The 18,795-nt window shown below is 57.7% G+C and overlaps 2 protein-coding genes and 1 long non-coding RNA gene across 3 annotated transcripts; 2 read left to right on the top strand and 1 right to left on the bottom strand.

Moving 5' to 3' along the window:
- The first annotated feature begins 77 nt into the window (after positions 1–77).
- On the top strand, positions 78–6,165 carry LOC110472231 (ectonucleoside triphosphate diphosphohydrolase 8). Its single transcript, XM_077787871.1, has 10 exons — positions 78–271; positions 740–884; positions 1,517–1,634; positions 2,275–2,425; positions 2,921–3,080; positions 3,605–3,835; positions 4,332–4,592; positions 4,938–5,048; positions 5,324–5,461; positions 5,785–6,165. The coding sequence occupies exons 2-10, from the start codon at positions 759–761 to the stop codon at positions 5,992–5,994; spliced, it is 1,506 nt and encodes a 501-aa protein (XP_077643997.1). The 5' UTR covers positions 78–271; positions 740–758; the 3' UTR covers positions 5,995–6,165.
- Positions 6,166–7,858: 1,693 nt separating this feature from the next.
- Positions 7,859–16,081, bottom strand: LOC110472232 (ectonucleoside triphosphate diphosphohydrolase 8). The gene is made up of 9 exons (XM_077787943.1): positions 15,959–16,081; positions 15,057–15,174; positions 14,463–14,613; positions 13,328–13,487; positions 11,446–11,679; positions 10,006–10,278; positions 9,310–9,420; positions 8,348–8,485; positions 7,859–8,041 (listed from the first exon to the last, which is right to left on the bottom strand). The coding sequence occupies exons 1-9, from the start codon at positions 16,079–16,081 to the stop codon at positions 7,859–7,861; spliced, it is 1,491 nt and encodes a 496-aa protein (XP_077644069.1).
- A 666-nt stretch (positions 16,082–16,747) lies between these two features.
- On the top strand, positions 16,748–18,588 carry LOC144247413 (uncharacterized). The gene is made up of 3 exons (XR_013341121.1): positions 16,748–16,777; positions 16,875–16,965; positions 18,304–18,588. It is a non-coding gene; the product is annotated as an uncharacterized LOC144247413 (long non-coding RNA).
- The last annotated feature ends 207 nt before the right edge of the window (positions 18,589–18,795 follow it).

Here is an 18,795-nt window from a genome sequence, read left to right as displayed (position 1 = left end):
GGGTACAGCCAGGGAGGGGAAGGCAGGAGCCAGGCAGGCCGGGGCCGGCTGTCCGGCGCGGGCAGCGGCAGCCCCGAGCTCCCCGCTCCCTCCGCCCGCGGCAGCGCCCAGAGCCCGCCCCGGCCGGGGCCGGCCCCGGACGTCCGAGAGCGGCTCAGCTTCGCTTTCGCTTCACTCTGCTCTGCCGGGGCGGGCTGGGCCCGGAGCCGGCGAGGAACGGGCTGTGCCCCATCGCCGCCCCACGGAGGGACGGAGAGGGCTCCGGGCACAGGTACGGGACGGCCGGACCGCGGCAGGCGGGAGCTTCACCCCTGGCGGCTCGGGGCCAGACAAGTTCACAGTCTCCCCACCCGCCCAGCTCGTGTCCCAGGGGTCACTTAGGGGGTGGGGGTAAGCTGCAGGGAGAAGTGGACCTCCGGAGGGGCTGGAGGCTCGGGGCAGAGGACGGCCGCTCGGGGCTCCTCTGGCAAAGTCCCCTCCTCCTCGCAGACCCTCCCAAAACCATCCCTTCACACAGACCCTCCCAAAGATGCCCCGTTCCATAGATCCTCCCAAAGACCATCCCTCCCCCCAAACCCTCCTCCTAAAGACCCTCCCTCCCCACACACCCTCCTCCCAAAAGCCGCCCCTGGCCACAGTCCCTCTCTGCAGACCCTCCTCCTAGAGACCGCGCCTGCCCCAGACCTCCCAAAGACCATCCCTCCGCAGTGACCCCTCCCCAATCCATCCCTTCCTGCAGACCTCCCCAGCGCCCATCGATGGCGCCGCGCCTGCTCAGGCCGGTGGGCTGGGGCTCGGCGGCCGTGCTGGGACTGCTGACGGTGGTTGTCTTCGTCCTGGTCCTGATCCCGGCAAAGGATGCTGTCCTTCCTACCAGGATCAAAGTAGGTGTCCAGTGAGAACTGGGGGAGCCTGGGAATGCCATCAACCCCTTTCTACCTGGACTTCTTCCATCAGACCCACCTTCCTCCCAGCTTGCGAGTTTCCCCATAACCAGGTCAGCTTTACAGGACTTAGCCTCATCAAGGTGGCACTGGGCAGATCAACCTCCCCCAAACCACGGTTCTGGTTGCTTGGTAAGGATGGAAGAGAGAAGTGCACCCTTCTCTCCACAGTTGATCCATCTGCCACCACAGTCACTCTCCTACCTGTTTTCAGATATCCAGGTCACCTGCTGGGTTCAGGCCCCTCTTCCCTTCTGCTTTCTGCTGCTGGTCTGATAAAAAACGTCAGGTTTTGTGAGATTTGGCAAAGACCTGGGAGCAGCTTGAGCCCTTTGGGCCATGCTCGGATGCCTCCCTGCTCTGCGATCACCCCACTGACCTGCGTGTCCTTCGTGTGACTCACTGGAGTGGCAAACCCGGGGCAGTTAGAGGTGGAGCAGGGCTGCTGAAGGGACGGTGATGTGCAGACCTCTGCTGCTCACAGTCGTACATGGGAAGCAAGAGTAGAAGCTCTCAGAAACCCCCATGGCACTTGGTGCAGCCCCGAGCCCCGTGTCCCCTCTCCTCCCCAGTACGGTCTGGTGTTTGACGCTGGCTCCACACACACGTCCCTCTACATCTACTGGTGGCCCGCGGACAAGGAGAACGACACCGGCATTGTGTCCCAGGTGGAGGCCTGCTCTGTGGCTGGTGAGTGCTGGGATCTGCCCTTCCTCTCTCCCGGCCTCCTGGATCGCTGTCCCAAACTCTCACAGCACCGTCACTGAGCCGAGTCTTTCAGCCTGCTCTGGGCTGAAGGGAGATTGCTCTGTCAGGAATCACAGGAAAGGGTCAGGGGATCGTCTGCACCTGAGGGAGCCCTACAGCCATTGAGAGGTGCAGAGGTGGGGGAGGAATTGGGCCCTCACTTAGCTCAGGTCCTGCAGCCAGTCCTATCCAGACAGGCATCACCTCACAGCCTGGGAAGCCGGATGTGCCCTGTGCTCCTTCTCCCCTGCCTCGGCTTCCTTGGCTCTTCTTAACACATCTGCCCACACCTTGTTTCATTATGTGCGGCTTTGTGTGCCCACAGGGCCTCCCCAAAGCTCTGCACAAGTCCCTTAGCAATGCGGTGTCTGCACCGAGGTGGTGCCTGACAGCTCCTGGGGCAGCAGTTGGCATTTTGGTATCTGCAGCTCCAAAGCGAGCAGGGCTGGGGCTATGGCTGGGACACCTGGGTGTGTCAGAGCAGGCCAGGAGAGCTCTCGGGGGAATGGGTGAACATGTCCCCCGCTGTGCCGTCCCTCCGGGGTGGCGCTGGGCTCTCTCCATCACCGGTTCCCTGTGGCAGGACCTGGCATCTCCAGCTACGCCGACGAGCCCGCGGGGGCTGGCGCCAGCCTGAAGCCTTGCCTGGACAGGGCCATGAAGATCGTCCCGGCTGAGCAGCAGCGGGAGACCCCCACGTACCTGGGGGCCACGGCCGGCATGCGGCTGCTGAGGTACCGGCACGGCCAGGCCGGCGCCTGCCGCCCTCCCCGGCGCTCCTGCGCCGCGCCGGAGCCGGGGCTGGCACCGAGGCACACGGGCCGGGCCACAGGGGTGCTGCCCGGCCAGGCCGTGGGGATGGGCAGAGCAGCCCTGGCCACGGTGCCGCGGGGTGCCGGGAGAGCCGCTGGCCGTGCCCGGGGGACGCGCCCGGCCCTCTGCAGAGCCAGCCCGGCAGCAGCCCCAGAGGGGATGAGCCCCCTTTGCCAGAGTGGCACGAACTTTCCCAGGGCTCCAGCAGAGCCTGCAGGCAGCGGTTTTAGGGAGATTCCCAAGGCCCCGGGTGAGGGATTTGGGGTTTGCAGGAGCCACCTGCAGGCAGGGAGGTGCTGGAGAGATGTCTCGGAGCAGCTCCTGGGCAGGGCGCAGCAGCCTCTCAGTGCCAGCCCCGCTGCCAGAGCTGCCAGCCAGGCCTGCAGCACCTGAGGTGTTTGTGCTTTTGCTGGCAGGGAGGAGAACGGCACCAAGGCCGAGCAGGTCTTGGCCGAGGTGTCCAAGGCCATTGGGGAGTACCCTGTGGATTTCCGCGGAGCTCGGATCCTGACGGGGAGCGAGGAGGGCTCCTTTGGCTGGATCACTGTCAACTACCTGCTGGAGACACTGGTCAAGGTGCAGCTGGGGAGAGGGTAGGGGAGGGGCAGTGGGCAGAAGGTCCCTGACTGAGCTACAGCTGGCTTTCCTTATTTGCAGAGGAGGGAAGAATGGAGCTCTGGGGCACTGGTCACCCATCCAAATGTCCCCTGTGGTGGTGGGCTGCAGATTCCACCCCCTTAATGTGATTAACAGGGTCTTTGCGTGCAGCTCAGCCTGGCCCTGTGCTCTCGTGTGCTGACACGCAGGTGGATTTTGGGATCCCAGGGACAGGCCAGAGGGAGCAGGCTCTGGGACAGAGAGTTCCTTTTTCCCTGATCAAAGTGTCTGGATGCCAGCAGATGTGCAGCAGCCAAGAGGCCGCACCTCAGTGCTCCGTGGAAGTGTCTGTGAGGAGGATGTGGGCAGGCAGGGGTAAAACAGGGAGCCGGTGCGATGTGGAAGGTGCCTCTGGGGCTTCTGAGCCCCAAACTCCTGGAGGGAAGGGAGTGTGAGTGTGAGTGCCTGCAGTTCATCCTAACCCTTGCTGTGTGTTGGGCCAGTGCTCGTTTCCAGATAAATGGGAACATCCCCAGGACGCCAAGGTTGTGGGAGCTCTGGACCTTGGCGGTGCCTCGACGCAGATCACCTTCCAGCCCGAGGTGCCCGTGGAGGACAGGAACACGTCCGTGTTCTTCCGGCTGTACGGCACCAACTACTCCCTGTACAGCCACAGCTACCTGTGCTACGGGCAGAGCCAGGCCCTGAAGATGCTGCTGGCAGCTCTGCACCAGGTGCCACGGGGCACGGGGGCTCCTCAGCCATCTCCCAGTGCCATGGCACATCTCCCCCTGCAGTGTTGCATGTGCCCGTGGGCACAGAGCTGGGAATTGGCAGAGCCTTGGATTTTATCGAGGGAAGCAATAAATTGCCTCTTTTGGGTGAAAGGTGGTGGTGGTTGCCAGGCAGGGCTCCCTTCTCCCCACACCCTGACATGCAGTGGCATTTTTTGTAATTTCCCAAGCCCAGCTGTATGTGTAGTTTTTCTGCTGTCACCATTCTCTTGGCCTTGCTCCATTTCTGCCCAGAGAGAGGTTCCCCAGCACAGGCCCTGCACAACAGCCTGGGGACAGAGCCAGAGCCCAGTGCTGTGGGAGCCAGGGATTCTCGGGGAGCTCACAGGTGGGGTGCATCCAGCGCTCCTGGGGTGTAGGTGCTGCTTTTTGGGATGGGCTGTGGGAAGGGTCTCAGTGGCATGGCAGCCCCATGATTGGCTCCATCTCTCTCCAGGACACCTTGCGTGCCCAGATCTCCCACCCCTGCTACCCCAAAGGGTACCTGGAGACCATCACCGTGGCAGAGCTCTACAACAGCCCCTGCGTGCGTGCGCCAAGCTCAGTCAGGCCTGACGTTGTCCTCAGGGTGACGGGGACAGGGGACCCAACCACGTGTCACATGGTCGTCCAGAGACTCTTCAACTTCAGCTGCAGAGCGCCGGGGCCGTGCGGGTTCAATGGGGTCTATCAGCCCCCCGTGCAGGGACACTTCTTCGTAAGCAGCCTCCGGCCCCGCGCCTGGGGAGGGCCAATGGGATTTTGGGGCATAGTCCCTGGAAAACTGCTCTGCAAGTGTCTGAGTAGTGCCAGCCCTGGGAGCTGGGTTGTGCCTGACACATGGAGACACGGGGTGCTGACCTTGCTGCCAGGCAGCCCCAGACCTCGGCTCTCCCAGTACCATTCCCTGTCTGTGTGGGCAGCATTCCCGAGCTCCCTCCCACAGGGTCATTGCCAGCATCTTGCGGTGATTGTCCCCTTACAGGGGCCCCTGCATAGCAGTGGGGCCATCAGTGGCCTGAGTGCTTCACTGACCTGTCACCTTTGGTCTTGACACCCACAGGCCTTCTCAGGGTTTTATCACAGCCTTCACTTTCTGAACCTGACAGGAGGGCAGTCCCTGAGCTTGGTCAATGCCACCATCAGGAAGATATGCAACAGCAGCTGGGAACAGGTGAGATTCTGCCCAGGATTGTGTTTCACCTGTGTTTCACTGGGCAGCCTGAAGGCTCATCCACTGCCCATCCTCTGCTGTGGTCAGCTGTAGAGAGCCAGGGTGAGCACAAAAGTCTCTGCACCTGGAGAGAGATGGGAGAGCAGCCTGCAGCCCCCCGGGTCTCTTTGCTCTGCTGGTCTTTGCTCCCAGCTGCACTGAGGGGCTGTTCCCCAGTGTGGGCACATCCAGCGCCGCTCTGTGTCCAGCCTCCCCCTGTTCTCCCACCTCTGCAGGTGCAGGAGTTGTTCCCCACAGCGAGCAGGACCCAGATCCGTGACGCCTGCTCAGCCAGCTCCTACACCCTCATCCTCCTCCTGCAAGGCTACAAATTCAACAGCACAACATGGCCTAACATCCACTTCGTCCGGCAGGTAGGAGAGTGTCCAGCAGCACCCAGCTTCCACACTTTGTGCCAGGAAGTGCCTTGTGCCCACCCTGCTGCTGCTGGGGACGGGGAATAGCAGGGCAGCACAGCCCCACTGCCCATACCCAGGGCAGCTCTTGAGCTACACTCATGCAGCTGCTGGCACATCTGGCCTGGCACTTCGTGCTCTCTCCCAGTTTATGGCCTTTGCAGCCCAAAGTGGGCGCAGAAATGGTGGTTGTGGAGCAGGACCTGGGGGTGCAGGCTCTTCCCTAGTTTGCCTGGCACTTTGCAGCCTTTCCCATCCCTCTTCCCTGTCTGTCTGCACAGGTTGCTAACACAGATGTGGGCTGGACTCTGGGTTACATGCTCAATCTCACCAACATGATCCCCTCGGACCCTCCCACAGCAGTCACAGAGCTCCCGAGAAGCATCTGGATAGCAGCCACAGTTCTGCTGGCCATCATGCTCATCCTCAGCTTCTGCCTGCTCACAGCCACGTGCTGCCAGAGAAACTCCTCAGGCTATGAGCAGCTGTAGCAGCACTGCCTCCAGAGGCTGCCAGGCCCGAGTCCTCCTGCGACACTCTGCAAGGAGCTGGGTCCCAAGAATCACCCCTGTGTGCCCAGAGGCCATGAACGTGTCCTGAGGGTCCCTGAGTCCTGACCTGGCGAGCTGGAACTGGCACAGCTGTAAAACACCCTCCTCATAGCTGTGTGCTCTCTGTTCTCCTTTCCCTGTGCTGCTGGTTGGAGATGCTCCAGGAGGGATGGCTTGGCCACGCAGGGCAGGGGCTCAGCGCTGGAGCCTGGGGACCACCATGCTGTGGGGTGGCTGGAGAAGGGGCCTGGGGGGTCTGGCAGCAGTGGAACTGTCACAGGGCTGGTTACAGCCCACAGCAGAAGCCCTGGGTGGGACACGGGTGGGACACACACATCCTGCCCCATCCCAGGGCCAGGGTCTGCATCTCCCATGGCCAGTGCCAGCACCAGGGGCCGTGGTTTTGGGAATGTTTGGGACTCTGGCCTGGTTGACAGGGCTCTGCCCAGGACTGGGAAGCCCTTTGAGCGGGGGGTGGCACAGCTCCCTCCTCTCCTGCATGAGGTTTCTCTCCAGTCCACTGGTACTCCACCTGTCTGCCCCATGCCTGGCAGACTGCTCATCTTCCCTTGCCAAGACAGGGTGACTTGGGCACACTGCTGGGACATGGCAGAGGCAACTCACAGGGTCCCCCATACATTTTTGGGGAGTCTCACTGGCAGCCAAGTGATGGGTGAGTTGAGACACCTCCTCAGAGAAGGAAAAGGCCTGTTCTTGTGCCCTGTTGGCTCCACTGCAAGGTCCAGCAGACACCTCAGTGTCTGCAGTGACACCTCCCATAGATTCATTGCCTCCCCCAAGTCTCCACCATCACCAGCCCTTACCTGGGAGACAGAAGTAATAAAATCACAATGATTTGGGAGCAAAGTAGCAGGCATTTCCCCATGTGCTGCCTTTTATAATGTTTATTTGGATGGGAAGAACTGTGAGGTGCCCAGCATTCCACAGGGACACCAAAGGTCTGTTCCTCACTGTGGGAACACAGACAACAACAAGAATCATCCACAGAGCAGGTAAAAATGAGCAGAACCAAAGGCAAAGGCTGTGGGCAGGACCCAGCTCAGCCACATGCAGGGCAGGCCTCACAGCCTGCTGGAGCCTCATCCTGACACCCATGGGCTCCAGGCCTTCTGCTGGTGGGACAGTGCTGTCTCCAGGAAGGCACTGAGGAACACCAATCCCTTTATTCAGGTGGAAAGGAAGAGGATGAGATGAGTGGTGAGATGTGATGATCAGGTGACGTGACGTGACACGGTGATGAGATGATGAGATGGACTCTCTGGAGGGGCAGGGACCACACTTCTGACTGGGGGTGTTCTTTCTCCAAGACCATCTGCACATAAGCCCCAGCCACAGACCCTGCTGGGGTCCCACAGAGCATCCCTCAGACTGGCAGACCTGGCAGGGACCCGCCTGGCTCTCAGTGACTGTGCTCAGAGCTGGCATTCCATGGAGCACCCTGTCCCCAGCTGCCTGCACTGTGCCCTGCCAGGCTGGCACTGGGGCACTGTCCCACGGCCAGGCTGGCCCTGCACACCCCAGGGCCAGCTGGTGGGATGGAGCCATGTCTGTAACACGCAGAGCAGTGACAGGAGGCACACAGGCTTGTCCGAGGCTCCTGCAGGCTGATCCCGTTGTGTCTCCATGGGAGTGGAGCTCCTCTGGAAACTTCAGCGAGTGCCTGTCTGCACACTGGGGGCCAGGCCCATGGAAAAGCAGACCCCAGCTTTTGGAGCTGTGGAGGTGACTGTGCTCAGCAGCACAGGCCCAGTCTGTCCCGCTGGGCTCCCGAGCAGCCAGGCTGCTACACCCACAGCTGCAGGAGCAGGGCAGCGAGCCCCAGGATGAGAGTGAGGATGATGAAGGTGATGGCTGCAGCCCACAGAGGAGCCCTGTGGCCCTTCAGCCTGGCCGGCGCCTCGGCCGGGACCACGTTGGTGAGGTTCAGCACGTACCCCAGCGTCCAGCCCAGCTCAGCACCCCCGGCCTGCCCGAGAGAGGGGACGGGGTCAGCCCTGCAGGAGAGCCACTGCTGCCCCCGGCCGCCCGCCCGCCGCTGCTCTGCCCTCATGGCGTGCAGCAGCTGTGCCCACAGCTGGATGGGGCAGCAGGGCTCTGCACCGCTGCTCCCCAGCACCCACATGGGGCTGGTTCTCCCCAGCACCCTACACGGGGGCTGGCTCCTCCCAACCACCCCAATGTGGGGTCTGACTCTTCTCAGCACCCCAGCATGGGGCTGGTTCTCCTCTGGGACCACCTCTGCTCCCCCTCACAGGCTGGGAGCGCTGCCCACCTTCATCTGGAAGAAGATATTGTTCCAGCTGGTCTCGTTGAACTTGTAGGCATCGAGGAGGAGTGTGAGGATGTAGTTGGCATTGGCACAGTATTTCGGCAGTCTCTTGGGATTCTCTTTGGGGTAGCTGGAAGAGAGCTGGGGTGGGGAGTGTTTGGGGATGAAGGGCAGTTATTGACAGGTCATTTCTGTGCAGAGACAAAGCCCTGAAATGTGCTGCACAAGCGGCAGTGTCTCCACAGTCACTAACCTCCAGGAAGAGACTCCTGGGCCAGGCAGTGATTTTGAACCTCTCTATGCAGGGCAACTCCTCTGGGGAGGATTTACACTCCACATGGAAACAGAGGCACATATTGCAGCTTATTGTAGTTCCTCCTGCCCCAGTTCTCCCATCTCAGCTTCTTCATGCAAGGGTCTCCTGCTCTCTGCCCCATGGTAGTGCTGGCACATTTCTGATCTTATCCACCCCCATTTATTGCCCAGAGGAGCTGTGGCTGCTCTGTTCCTGGCAATGCTCAAGGCCAGATTGGATGAGCTTAGAGCAACCTGGTCTAGTGGAAGGGGTCCCTGCCCATGTCAGGGATGTGGAACAAGATCAGCCTACCCAACCAAACTAGTCTGGAATCCTATGATTCCAAGATTTGACTTGTCTCTAGCATGGTGCCAGCAGTTGGCTCTGCTCTCACCATCCTCCCTGGCATCCCCATCCCCATCCCCATCCCCACCTCCAACCCCAGCTGCTTGCTGCCCTTGCCTGCCCTATCTGCCCTTTTCCCAAGGAACGAGCAAGGAGTGGGCACAGGACAGTCCCAGCTCCCCCCAGAGCTCAGAGGTGGCTCTGCTGTGTAGGACACAGCTCAGAACCTGAGAGCCTTGCCCTGAGGGGTCCCCACTCCCTCCCCCCACCCCAGGACCCCTTTGCTTCTGAATGTTCCACACAGCTTCCATCCTGAGGAACGTACATCCTCCCAGCTCCTTGTGCAGAGCCCCTCGATGGCCTGTCTGACCACGGCCAGCGGCTGCCCCTCCGTCAGGTTCAGGAACTTGAAGTTGTAGTAGAAGGCAGAGAAGGCCTGAAAGGCGACAGACAGAAGCACTGATGAGCTGCACTGGGGCACCCCCGGTGGCTGCCTGAAGCAGGAGGTGGGGCTTTCCTTCATGGGCTCTGTCCCTCCCCAGGTAGTCCTGGGGCACTGTTGTCCCTGTGCCTGTCCCAGCAAGTGATGGGCTGGGGCTTGGTGCCTGCTGGTGACAGCAGCACGGCCAGCACAGCCAGAGCCTTGCTTGAAGCCTCAATTCTTATTGACAAACCCTGTTTTTTAACAAATCCATGGGAGTGTCCAAGGCCAGGTTGGACAGAGCTTGGAGCACCCTGGGATAAGTGGGAAGTGTCCCTACCCATGGCAGGGCGGTCAAGATGAGCTTGAAGTTCCCTTCCAACCCAGACCAGTCTGGGGTTCGATGATTCTCTGCACGGTCCCGTTTGGACATTTGGCTGGAAAACCATCCAACAGCAATGCCCAGTGTGCCCTCTGGCACTGGTGCTTGGGGAACCTCTTGCCCCTGTTCCCTGCAGGGAGGTGACAACGCCGTGGGGCAGCGGGGACAGCCCAGCACCGGGGACGCCTTTCCGAGGTGGGAGGACGGATTTTTCTTACAATGAATTTCCCCCGGAGCGGGGGCTGGTAGACGCCGTCAAAGGCGCAGTCCTGGCTCTGGCCGCACGCCGAGAAGTTGAAGAGCTTCCTGAGGGCTGCCCGGCAGCCGCTGGCATCGCCCCTGCCCTCCAGGGTGGCAGCGCCGTCGCCCAGGGGCAGGCGCGGGTCGCTGCCGGCCGTGCAGGGGCTGGCGCGGAAGGAGGACAGCCGCACGGTCTCCTCGTAGCCCTCTGGGTAGCAGGGGTGACGGACTCGGCTGCTGGGGGACGACTCCTAGGACAGCAAAATGCAGCTGCAGCTCCTCTGGAACCTCCTGGCTGCGTGTGGACACAGCCAGCATCTCCCCAAAGCATTCCAGCATTCCCAATTCCTCGGCAGGGAAAGGCCCTCCTGCCCTTCGGTCCTGCTCTAGTTGGCTGTCCCAGCATGAACCCAGCACCAATTCTCACTCTGCTTTATCTCATTCCCTCTCCCACAGAGGCCTAGTTTCAAGGACCCAGCATGTCTCTGCTCTGCCCAGAAGGATCATTTCTGGGGACATGTAAAACCCTCTCTAGCTTTAGAGAGGCCAAAACTAAAACCAGCTCAAACCTCTAAAACCAGCTCTAGCTCTGGTTCTAGCTCCAACTTCATCCAGGGTCACAGTGTGGAACTTTCCTGGCCATACAACCAGGGCAAACCCTTCTGGATCACCAAGGCTGCTCTGCTGGTGAGGTGCAACTCCATGAAGATGCTCTTCACCTCTGACCTTCCAAAAATTGGCCTAAGAGAGTTCTTCAGCTCATGTTTCTCAGGTTGTGAAGAGTACCTGAGGTTTAAGGGAGCTGTAGGTTCCCTGTGACAACCCTCTTGTTAAGGCATCAACTAGACAGAGCAGGCTGTTCAAAGCCTCAACCCATCCAGTTCTGAGGATCTCCAGAGACAATGACTCTACAGCATTTCTGGGTCTTATTCCAATATCTAATCATCCCTACTGGGGAAAACTTGTCCTCTTTGTCTGGTTGGAAGCTCAGATGTTCCAGCTTGTGCCCCTTGCCTCTTGTCCTGGCAGTTTGCACCTTTGAGAAGAGCCTGGTCCTGCATTTCTGCACACCCCATGTGAAGCCCAGAAGATCCCAAACTGCCCCTTTTGACATTTTCCCCATCCATGGAAATGTCCAAGGCCAGGTTGGACGAGGCAGCCTGGGATAGTGGAAGGTGTCCCTGCCCATGGCAGGGGGTGGAACAAGATGATTTTTAAAGTCCCTTGCAACCCAAACCAGTCTGGGATTCCATTATACCCCTGCTCCTCTCCACATTTGCCCTGCCATGATCCAAGGAGTCTGTCCTTGCTCTCAATCCTCGCTGATGGGTCTCAGAAGAGCCCTGCCTGTCCTTCCTTTGTGCATTAGCAGGTGTGTGGCTGGCATCATGACAGGCCAGGCCTCAGCAGCCTCTCACCACAATTAATTCCTTGGCCAGCCGCTGCAGCATCTCGTCCTGCCCGTAGCAGAGGTAGCTGTGAGTGTAGATGTTGTGTCTGTACCCGTACAGGGTGAACTCAGAGGCTTCATTCTGCCTCAGTACTGAACCTTCGGGCATAAAGGTGATTTGAGTGGATGCTCCTCCAAGATCCAGTGCCCCAAAAATGTTGGCTGCCTCTGGATGAAGCCACGTGTGTGCTTTGGGAGAGTACTGCCAATGAGAGCCAGGAGAGAAAGTGGGTTAGCACAGAATGTCCTGAGCAGAATTCTCATCCCATGGAAGACAACAGGATATTGGGATTAAATTCAATGGGTCTCTGCATTGAAACAGAGTAAAATTTAACAGGGTAGAAAATCCATCTAGATTTTCTGAAACTATCACCCACTCCTATTAAAATAGACCTCACATTAGTAAAACAATTAACTAAACACCAGGACCTATTAAAAATTAAAAAAAAATCAAAAAAAGCAAAAAAAACCACCCAAAACCCTAGTTACTATTCATCACAATACTAAAGAAATAACCAAAAGTCTGCAAAAGATAAAACAGTATGCAAATAATCACTAGTAAGATATAATCTTTAGATAGTCACCAACTACAAATAAGATTTTTAATAAGTTGTGTCACCCCATTATAGTTTTATTAATATTAGTTAAAATACGTTTAAAATTATCCTTCGTATTGCTAATTTAAAATTAAAGAATACTACAGCAAATAGCTGTGTTAACCTCCTTATCAAATATACATAGTAAAGCATTAAGAGACACTTATTTAACAAGGTAAAAAATCCATCTAGATTTAAGTAAGGTGTACTGGTAATAGCTTACTAACATGAATAAATATGCTGTTTAGTCTATTAACTCTACTGTGCTTATAAAAGTGTCCCAGCCAAGGAAAAAATAATGTAGTCTCCAAAGTAAAAAAATAAGAGGGGCCCTTAAACTCTAAAACTAAGAAAAGAAGTCTGCAAAAAAAAACCCAAAGTAATTAGCAAGTTCTCTATACAAAGAGCCAACTGTAAATTGTAACTCGAAATCAACGAAATAAATATACATAAACCTATTGTAGGAGTCTATATATATATAAATTAGTGCAAAATAATAAAAATAATCAGAAATCCCCAAGGGGTGCACATGCTCTTTAAAGAGAGATCCCTGCAGCGAGAAAAATCCCCGTGTGCGCCCAGCACTAAAAATAGAAAAACAAAATTACCATTTCCCTACAAATCTTTATTAAAATGATAAAGTTTTAATTTTTCATCTGCGTGCCAGCATGTGGGCCCCCCTAGCCTCCCTGCCCAGCCAGCTGGGATATTTATCAGAGCCACGCAGAGGTGGAGCTCAGCAGGGGCTGATGTGCTGTGGGCTCACCTGGTTCTGAGTCACCACACCCGGGCCAAAGTGCTGGTGGCAGCTGCCCAGGGACTTGCCCTTCCCAGGGAGGCTGCAGGGTCTGATGCAGGAGGAAGGATTTCTATCCAAGACTGCCCAGCAGCCCCCCAGGAGCCCGACGCTGCCAGCACCACAGCGAGCTGTGTCAGGGCTGGGCCAGAGCTTTGCTCTGAGCTCCAGCTGGAGTGTCCCAGCGCTTCCCAGGCAGGGGGACAGAGCCCAGCTGTGCTGCACTGGCCTCACAGACCCCGAGACCCTCTGAGCTCCTGCTGTGGAGGCTGCCCTGAGCTCTCAACAGACACCCTCATTCATGACTCTCCCTCCTCACTCACTGGGCAAACCAGAGGATGTGTCTCCTTCCCTTGGATCATTCCCAAAAGCCACTAACCCTGACCCCTCCTACACTGAGAAAGCTTGAGGAAAATGAGAAAAGCTGTATAGCAAAGGGTGTTTCACCCCTGTCCCACCTTGGTGAAGGAGTCCAGCAGGTAGTTGATGGTGATCCAGCCATAGGCACCCTCTTCCTCTCCTGTAAGGATCCAAGCCCCTTTGAATGCCACAGGGTACTCCTGCATGGTTTCAGCGACCTCAGCCAGGATTTCCTCTGTTGCTGAGCTGTTCTGTTCCCTAGGAAGGATGCAAAGGACAGGACACGTATCCAACTACAACAGAGGAAACACAGAGAAAATCTGGTTCTCTCCCAGTTCCACATACTGCCAGTTTTTGCAACAAGCAGTCTGTCTGAAAGGGTTTTCTGCCACATGGCTTCTCTGAGCTGCTCATCCAAGGTAAAATGCAGCTGTCTCAGCTTGGCATTGCCAATCTAGGAGCAACAGCAACCCCTCCCCTGCAGTGCAGCTTGATCCCAGTCACCCAGAGCCTTCCCAGGTCACCCTTCCCTGCCTGAGTGCTGGGAGCTGGAGAGGGTTGTGCTGCAGGACCTGCGTTTGAACATTACCCCCTGGCTGTGCCCAAGACAGGGCTGGTTGCTGACCTCCAGGGATTTTTCAGGAAGGTTCCAGGCTGGGTTCAGATCTCTCAATGGGGAAGATGTCTCAGGGCTGTTCTTGCTCTCTGAAGTGAGCAACCTTCAGGCTATGGCCCAGCTCCTTCCCAGGTCTGATTGCCAGGGCACAGAAATAATGTGAGCTATCTGCAGCCATAAAACCAAGAGCCATGAAATGCAGGCTGCCCTTCGAGGAGAGCTAATATGGGCTGCTGAAAGGTGAGGACAGGACCTGCAGCACTTTGTCGCCTCCTACCTCTGCCCCACCAGCACCTACCCACCCGGGTAGGTGACACATCTGCTAGCATCCCAACCCCCTTGTTATTAAGGAATAATGAAGAGCAAACAAAGCTGTGAAAAACATTTCTTGCTTAGAACTGGGCATGCAGCACCATCCTGGGATGTCCTAACAGACAAATGCCCGGGACAGTTCAGCCCTCCCTGTGTCTCTAAGCTGCCTTTCCCCCCTCTCCTCCCTCCCCAGTCGTTTGCTCATGGCAGTGTGGGAGCGGAGGTCCTGGCCCTGTGCAGGGACTGTCCTGGCACTGGCTGTTTGCAGCTCTGTCACTGCTGCCACCTCCTGCCCCCAGCAGTACCTCAGTAACCTCATGCCAGCTGTTGCTCCAAGATAAGCTGGGACATCCCTCTGCTTCTCAGCAGGAATAACCTCCAAGGCTTTAGCCAAGCACTCCCTCAGGGAATTGCCAGCTTCAGGAGGATTGTTGGCATAGCTTGATATGCCTTGCCCTGAAAAAGAGTCAGGATGGGACAGGCTGATGGAAATGGCTTGGGTCAGGGCTGCAGGAGCAAGAGGGCAGGGAGGGCTGTCACCTCTTAGCAACAAAGGTACTTTTCTAGGGTCCCCTGAGACCTGACTCACACATCCATTCCTCTCCCGTGTCCCCGTGCTTTCAGCAGTGTCCCCAGTCACTATAGGTGACACCTTCTCCAGCCAGGACAGCAGCTAGGGGCACCCCAAGATGGAGGAACAAAAACTGATTCACCATTCATGTGCTTCAGTCCCCCCAGTGCATGGGCACCACACGGTGCTGATGGCCCTGGGGCTTAGGGACCCCCAGCCACAGCCACAGCCCCCCTGTGCCCACAGTGCCAGCCCGAGGGACAGGGCTGTCCAGCCAGGTCACCACTGGGACAGGGCAGGACAGAGCCCATGGCAGGGGGATACTGACCCTGGACATGACAGGCCAAGGTCTGGCTGACCACTCCGGTGTCGTTCTCCTTGTCTGAATCCCACTCGTACACAAACAGGGAGGTGTGGGATGAGCCCGCATCAAACACCATCCCATACTGCAAGGGAAACCAACACAGAGTCAAGGTGGGGGAGCAGCAGCCTGGCCCTGGCCCCACTGTGGCCCTGCCAGGGCAGTGAGGCCAAAAGATTCCCCCAAACCCATGTCTGAGGCACAAAAACCATCAGCTGTGCTGTGGCAGAGCAGAGCGGTGGCCTCAGCCCGCCGCAGTGACGAAGGGACTTCATTCCCTCTCCTGAGCTCTGTGCTGCGATGCCAACTCACACAAACATTTCCTGCTGTTTCCTCATGCTGTTTCATTTTCTTTCATGGTCACACACCTTTTGTGGCCGCACTGGCCCCACCTTGGGGCTCCCTGCTACGCCATGGGCAGCGCGGCAGGGCCTCTCCAGGAGCACTCAGGCACCTGCCCCTGCCCCAAAAAACCTTGCCCCAGCCAAAGCCCTGCCCGCCCTCTCAGCAGGGTGGGATGCCATGCCCGGGGCACGGCAGGATGTTTGTGCCATGCTCTGGGGGTAGGGACGGACTGGGGGGAGCTGGCAGGAACAAAGGGCACACCGAGCTGCCCTGGCAGAGCACAGGGAGCATCTGCCCCAGGGTAATCACCAAACCTGGCATGGCACCGTGGGGATAAGTTCCAGAGGAGCCTTCCCCTCTGACTTTCTTCTGCCTGCACCTCCAAGTGGGGACAGAACACCCACCCTGCTACTGCCAGGCAGGTCCTGACCCCACTGCCCCTCCCAGCCCCACGGGGCAGCTGCTGGCTCGGAGCACCTGCCCAAGGTGCCCCACAGGTGCTCAGGGACCCTCTCTGGGCTCACCTTGACCGTGGGTGGCAGTGTCACATCTTCAACCCCCACCAGGCTGAGAACCAGGGCGATGAGGGACAGTGCCACCAGCGCCCCGATGATGGCACTGGTGAAAGGCTTCTTCCTGGCCAGCATCGGGGGGAAGGCTCCTGAAAACCCAAACATGGGAGAAGTGTGGCTGGACACCTGGGAACAACGGTGTCAGTGAGAGCTGCAAGGAGATCCGCTCTGAAAGCTGACCCTGTCTCAAGCCACACCACTCAGAAATCCTGATGAATAATTAGATTTTTACCTGGGAAAAGCAGCATTAGGATTAAACACAGGGAGCTGGAGGAAAGAGGGGCTGGTTGCCCTGCAGCCTGGCAGAGCCATGATGGGATCACAACAATCTCCCAGCTCCCATACCCGGGTCTGGGAGGGGTGAGAGGAGCCCAGCCCAGAACACAGGAGAGCATGGGGAGCTGCAGAGCCCTCAGCTGAGGCACTGCAGCTGGGCAGAGAGGCTGTTCCACAGGCTGGGAAGGGCAGCTCACCTGCCTGCACTCCTGAAGCACTGCCCCAGCTCACCAGGCCATGCCCTCTGGTGTCCCTCGGGGTCCCTCTGTGCTCCTCCAGTGCAGCAAGTGCAGCTTGGACTTGCCTTTTATGTCCTCTGGAAGTGGATACTTCTGGAAAATCTTCCCCCCATTGTTTTCTCTGAGACCTCACCAGCCTTAGGTGGAACTCTTGAATATCTGTTCTCCTGTTTGTCTTGCAGGTGTATATTCATGGCCCAGTTTGGCATTGCCCTTCTCTTCAGCCAATTAGTTCCTCTTCCTCCTCATTTGAATGGTATCGTATGAAGGACACATCACTGTATTTAACCCTTATCCCTCTGCTTCTCTGGGCTGTCACACCCCTCTTTCTGTTTTCTCTTTGCTCTTCCCAGCCTTAACATTCCCATGACAGGCTCTCTGCAAGGTCTGGAAGAGGTGAGAGTGATATTTGCAGCATGCACTGCCCAGCAATCTAACAGAGTGGTAGGTACCTGATATAACTTTCCCTGCAGTGAGGTGGAAGCTCACACCAGAGGGGAGGATTGCCCTGCCCGGGGGTCTCAGCAGTGCCAAGGCACCATCGTGGCCCAGCTGGGGCTGTGGTCACCCCTTCCCTGGGCTGGACCCAGCCTCGTGCTGCTCCTGGGGCCCCTGCAGACCCTGAGGGCAGGTGAGGGAGTGGGGAGAACTCAGGACTTCCCTGGGAGCAGAAGGGCAGGGGAGCAGGGATGTGCCACAGGGGAGCAGGGATGTGCCAGAGGGGAGCAGGGATGTGCCAGAGGGGAGCAGGGATGTGCCACAGGGGAGCAGGGATGTGCCAGAGGGGAGCAGGGATCTGCCACAGGGGAGCAGGGATGTGCCACAGGGGAGCAGGGATGTGCCAGAGGGGAGCAGGGATCTGCCAGAGGGGAGCAGGGATCTGCCACAGGGGAGCAGGAATGTGCCACAGGGGAGCAGGGATGTGCTCTTCCTGGCCCTGCAGCCCAGCTGCTTCCTGCTGCTGCAGCTCCCTGGTGAGAGCCTGCTGGGGCTACCACAGGATCTGCTGGGGCTACCACAGGATCTGCTGGGGCTAACACAGGATCTGCTGGGGCTACCACAGAGCCTGCTGGGGCTGCCACAGGATCTGCACGGGCAGAGCCAGCTCCAGCTGCCCCAGCTGAGGCAGACGAGGCAGTGCCGGGAGGGGAACGCTGTTCTGGAGCTCTCACTGCCCTGCCCCTGTCCCTGCCCCTGCCCCTGTCCCTGCCCCTGCCCCTGCCCCTGCCCCTGCCCCTGCCCCTGTCCCTGCCCCTGCCCCTGCCCCTGGCCCTGGCCAGCACCGTGGCAGGTGTTTCAGAGGTGCTGCTGTGTGCACTGGCAGTGTCACCATGCTGTGACAGCAGGGCTCCTCTGGCTGCTCCCTCTTCCTGCTGTCCCTAATCTGGGCTCTTCCACCCCGTGGGCAAGAAGCAGATTCACACTCTGAGTCGAGATAATGGCTTTATTTCACATCTATGCAGAGATGGGTGCTGGGTGGTGAATCAAAGCTGACACCCTCAGCATGCCAGGTGCCCATTTTTACATATTTGAAGCAATAGAAATGAGCAAATCCAACCACAACTAGTGCAGCCATTGGTTTTGCAGGCTCTGCCTCATTTAAAGAGACCCTGCATGCTTCTTTTACTACTTCTGCTCTGTGAGGAAGGGACTTATGTGAGTAAGGGGGATCACAGCCTGTGGGCAGGGATTTTACTATGCTAATAAGCACTGCAAATACACAAAGTTGTTCTTTGGCTTTGTCATTTGATTTATAGTGTCCTCCTGCTCTTCACTTCCCAGGTCATGGCTCTCCAGCACTGCAGGATTGGTTATTCCTTTGTGTTTCGTAAGTTCTTTTGTTTGTGCTGTGCTGCAGTGAATTTTTAACTTTCTCATGGTACTTTCCCTCTCTGACATTTAGGGAAATGTCTGTCGTGCATTTCCTGTAAGTCTCACCCTATTTTTGGAAAAACATAGTTGACTCTTACCTGAAAGAACAAAATAAACACAAACTCTTTCATTTTGAGCTATGATGGCATGTCAGTACATTGCACTTCAACGTTCCCATGGCAGTCTCCTCTGGGGTGGCTCCTGAAGCCCAGAGGGTGCCACCACTCCTGCATTCCCACCTCCACAGAACACACAACCTTTGGATTCACCTGGATTCAGTGGGAGGGGGGGATGAGTGTCTCTGCTCTGGAAATCCCCTGCTGACTGCACAGGGCTGTTCTGAGCACAGGGGTCTCATCCTCACTTAGGACAGAGGCACCAACCAGCCCTGGTCCCTTGGGG

This window comes from Lonchura striata, chromosome 22, assembly GCF_046129695.1.
Source record: "Lonchura striata isolate bLonStr1 chromosome 22, bLonStr1.mat, whole genome shotgun sequence".
NCBI classification, from domain to species: Eukaryota; Metazoa; Chordata; class Aves; order Passeriformes; family Estrildidae; genus Lonchura; species Lonchura striata.
Note: the sequence above shows the minus strand (reverse complement) of the source record. Positions and strands in the feature narration are given on the sequence as shown.

Excerpts from the sequence above, each read along its gene's own strand:
- LOC110472231 (XM_077787871.1), top strand. The coding sequence starts at position 759 with ATGGCGCCGCGCCTGCTCAGGCCGGTGGGCTGGGGCTCGGCGGCCGTG. Across the intron at positions 2,426-2,920 it reads GCCGGCATGCGGCTGCTGAG|GGAGGAGAACGGCACCAAGG; the intron begins GTACCGGCACGG and ends TTTTGCTGGCAG. Across the intron at positions 5,049-5,323 it reads GCAACAGCAGCTGGGAACAG|GTGCAGGAGTTGTTCCCCAC; the intron begins GTGAGATTCTGC and ends CCACCTCTGCAG.
- LOC110472232 (XM_077787943.1), bottom strand. The coding sequence starts at position 16,081 with ATGCTGGCCAGGAAGAAGCCTTTCACCAGTGCCATCATCGGGGCGCTG. Across the intron at positions 13,488-14,462 it reads GCTGGCATGAGGTTACTGAG|GGAACAGAACAGCTCAGCAA; the intron begins GTACTGCTGGGG and ends CATCCTTCCTAG. Across the intron at positions 11,680-13,327 it reads TGCTGGACTCCTTCACCAAG|TACTCTCCCAAAGCACACAC; the intron begins GTGGGACAGGGG and ends TCTCATTGGCAG.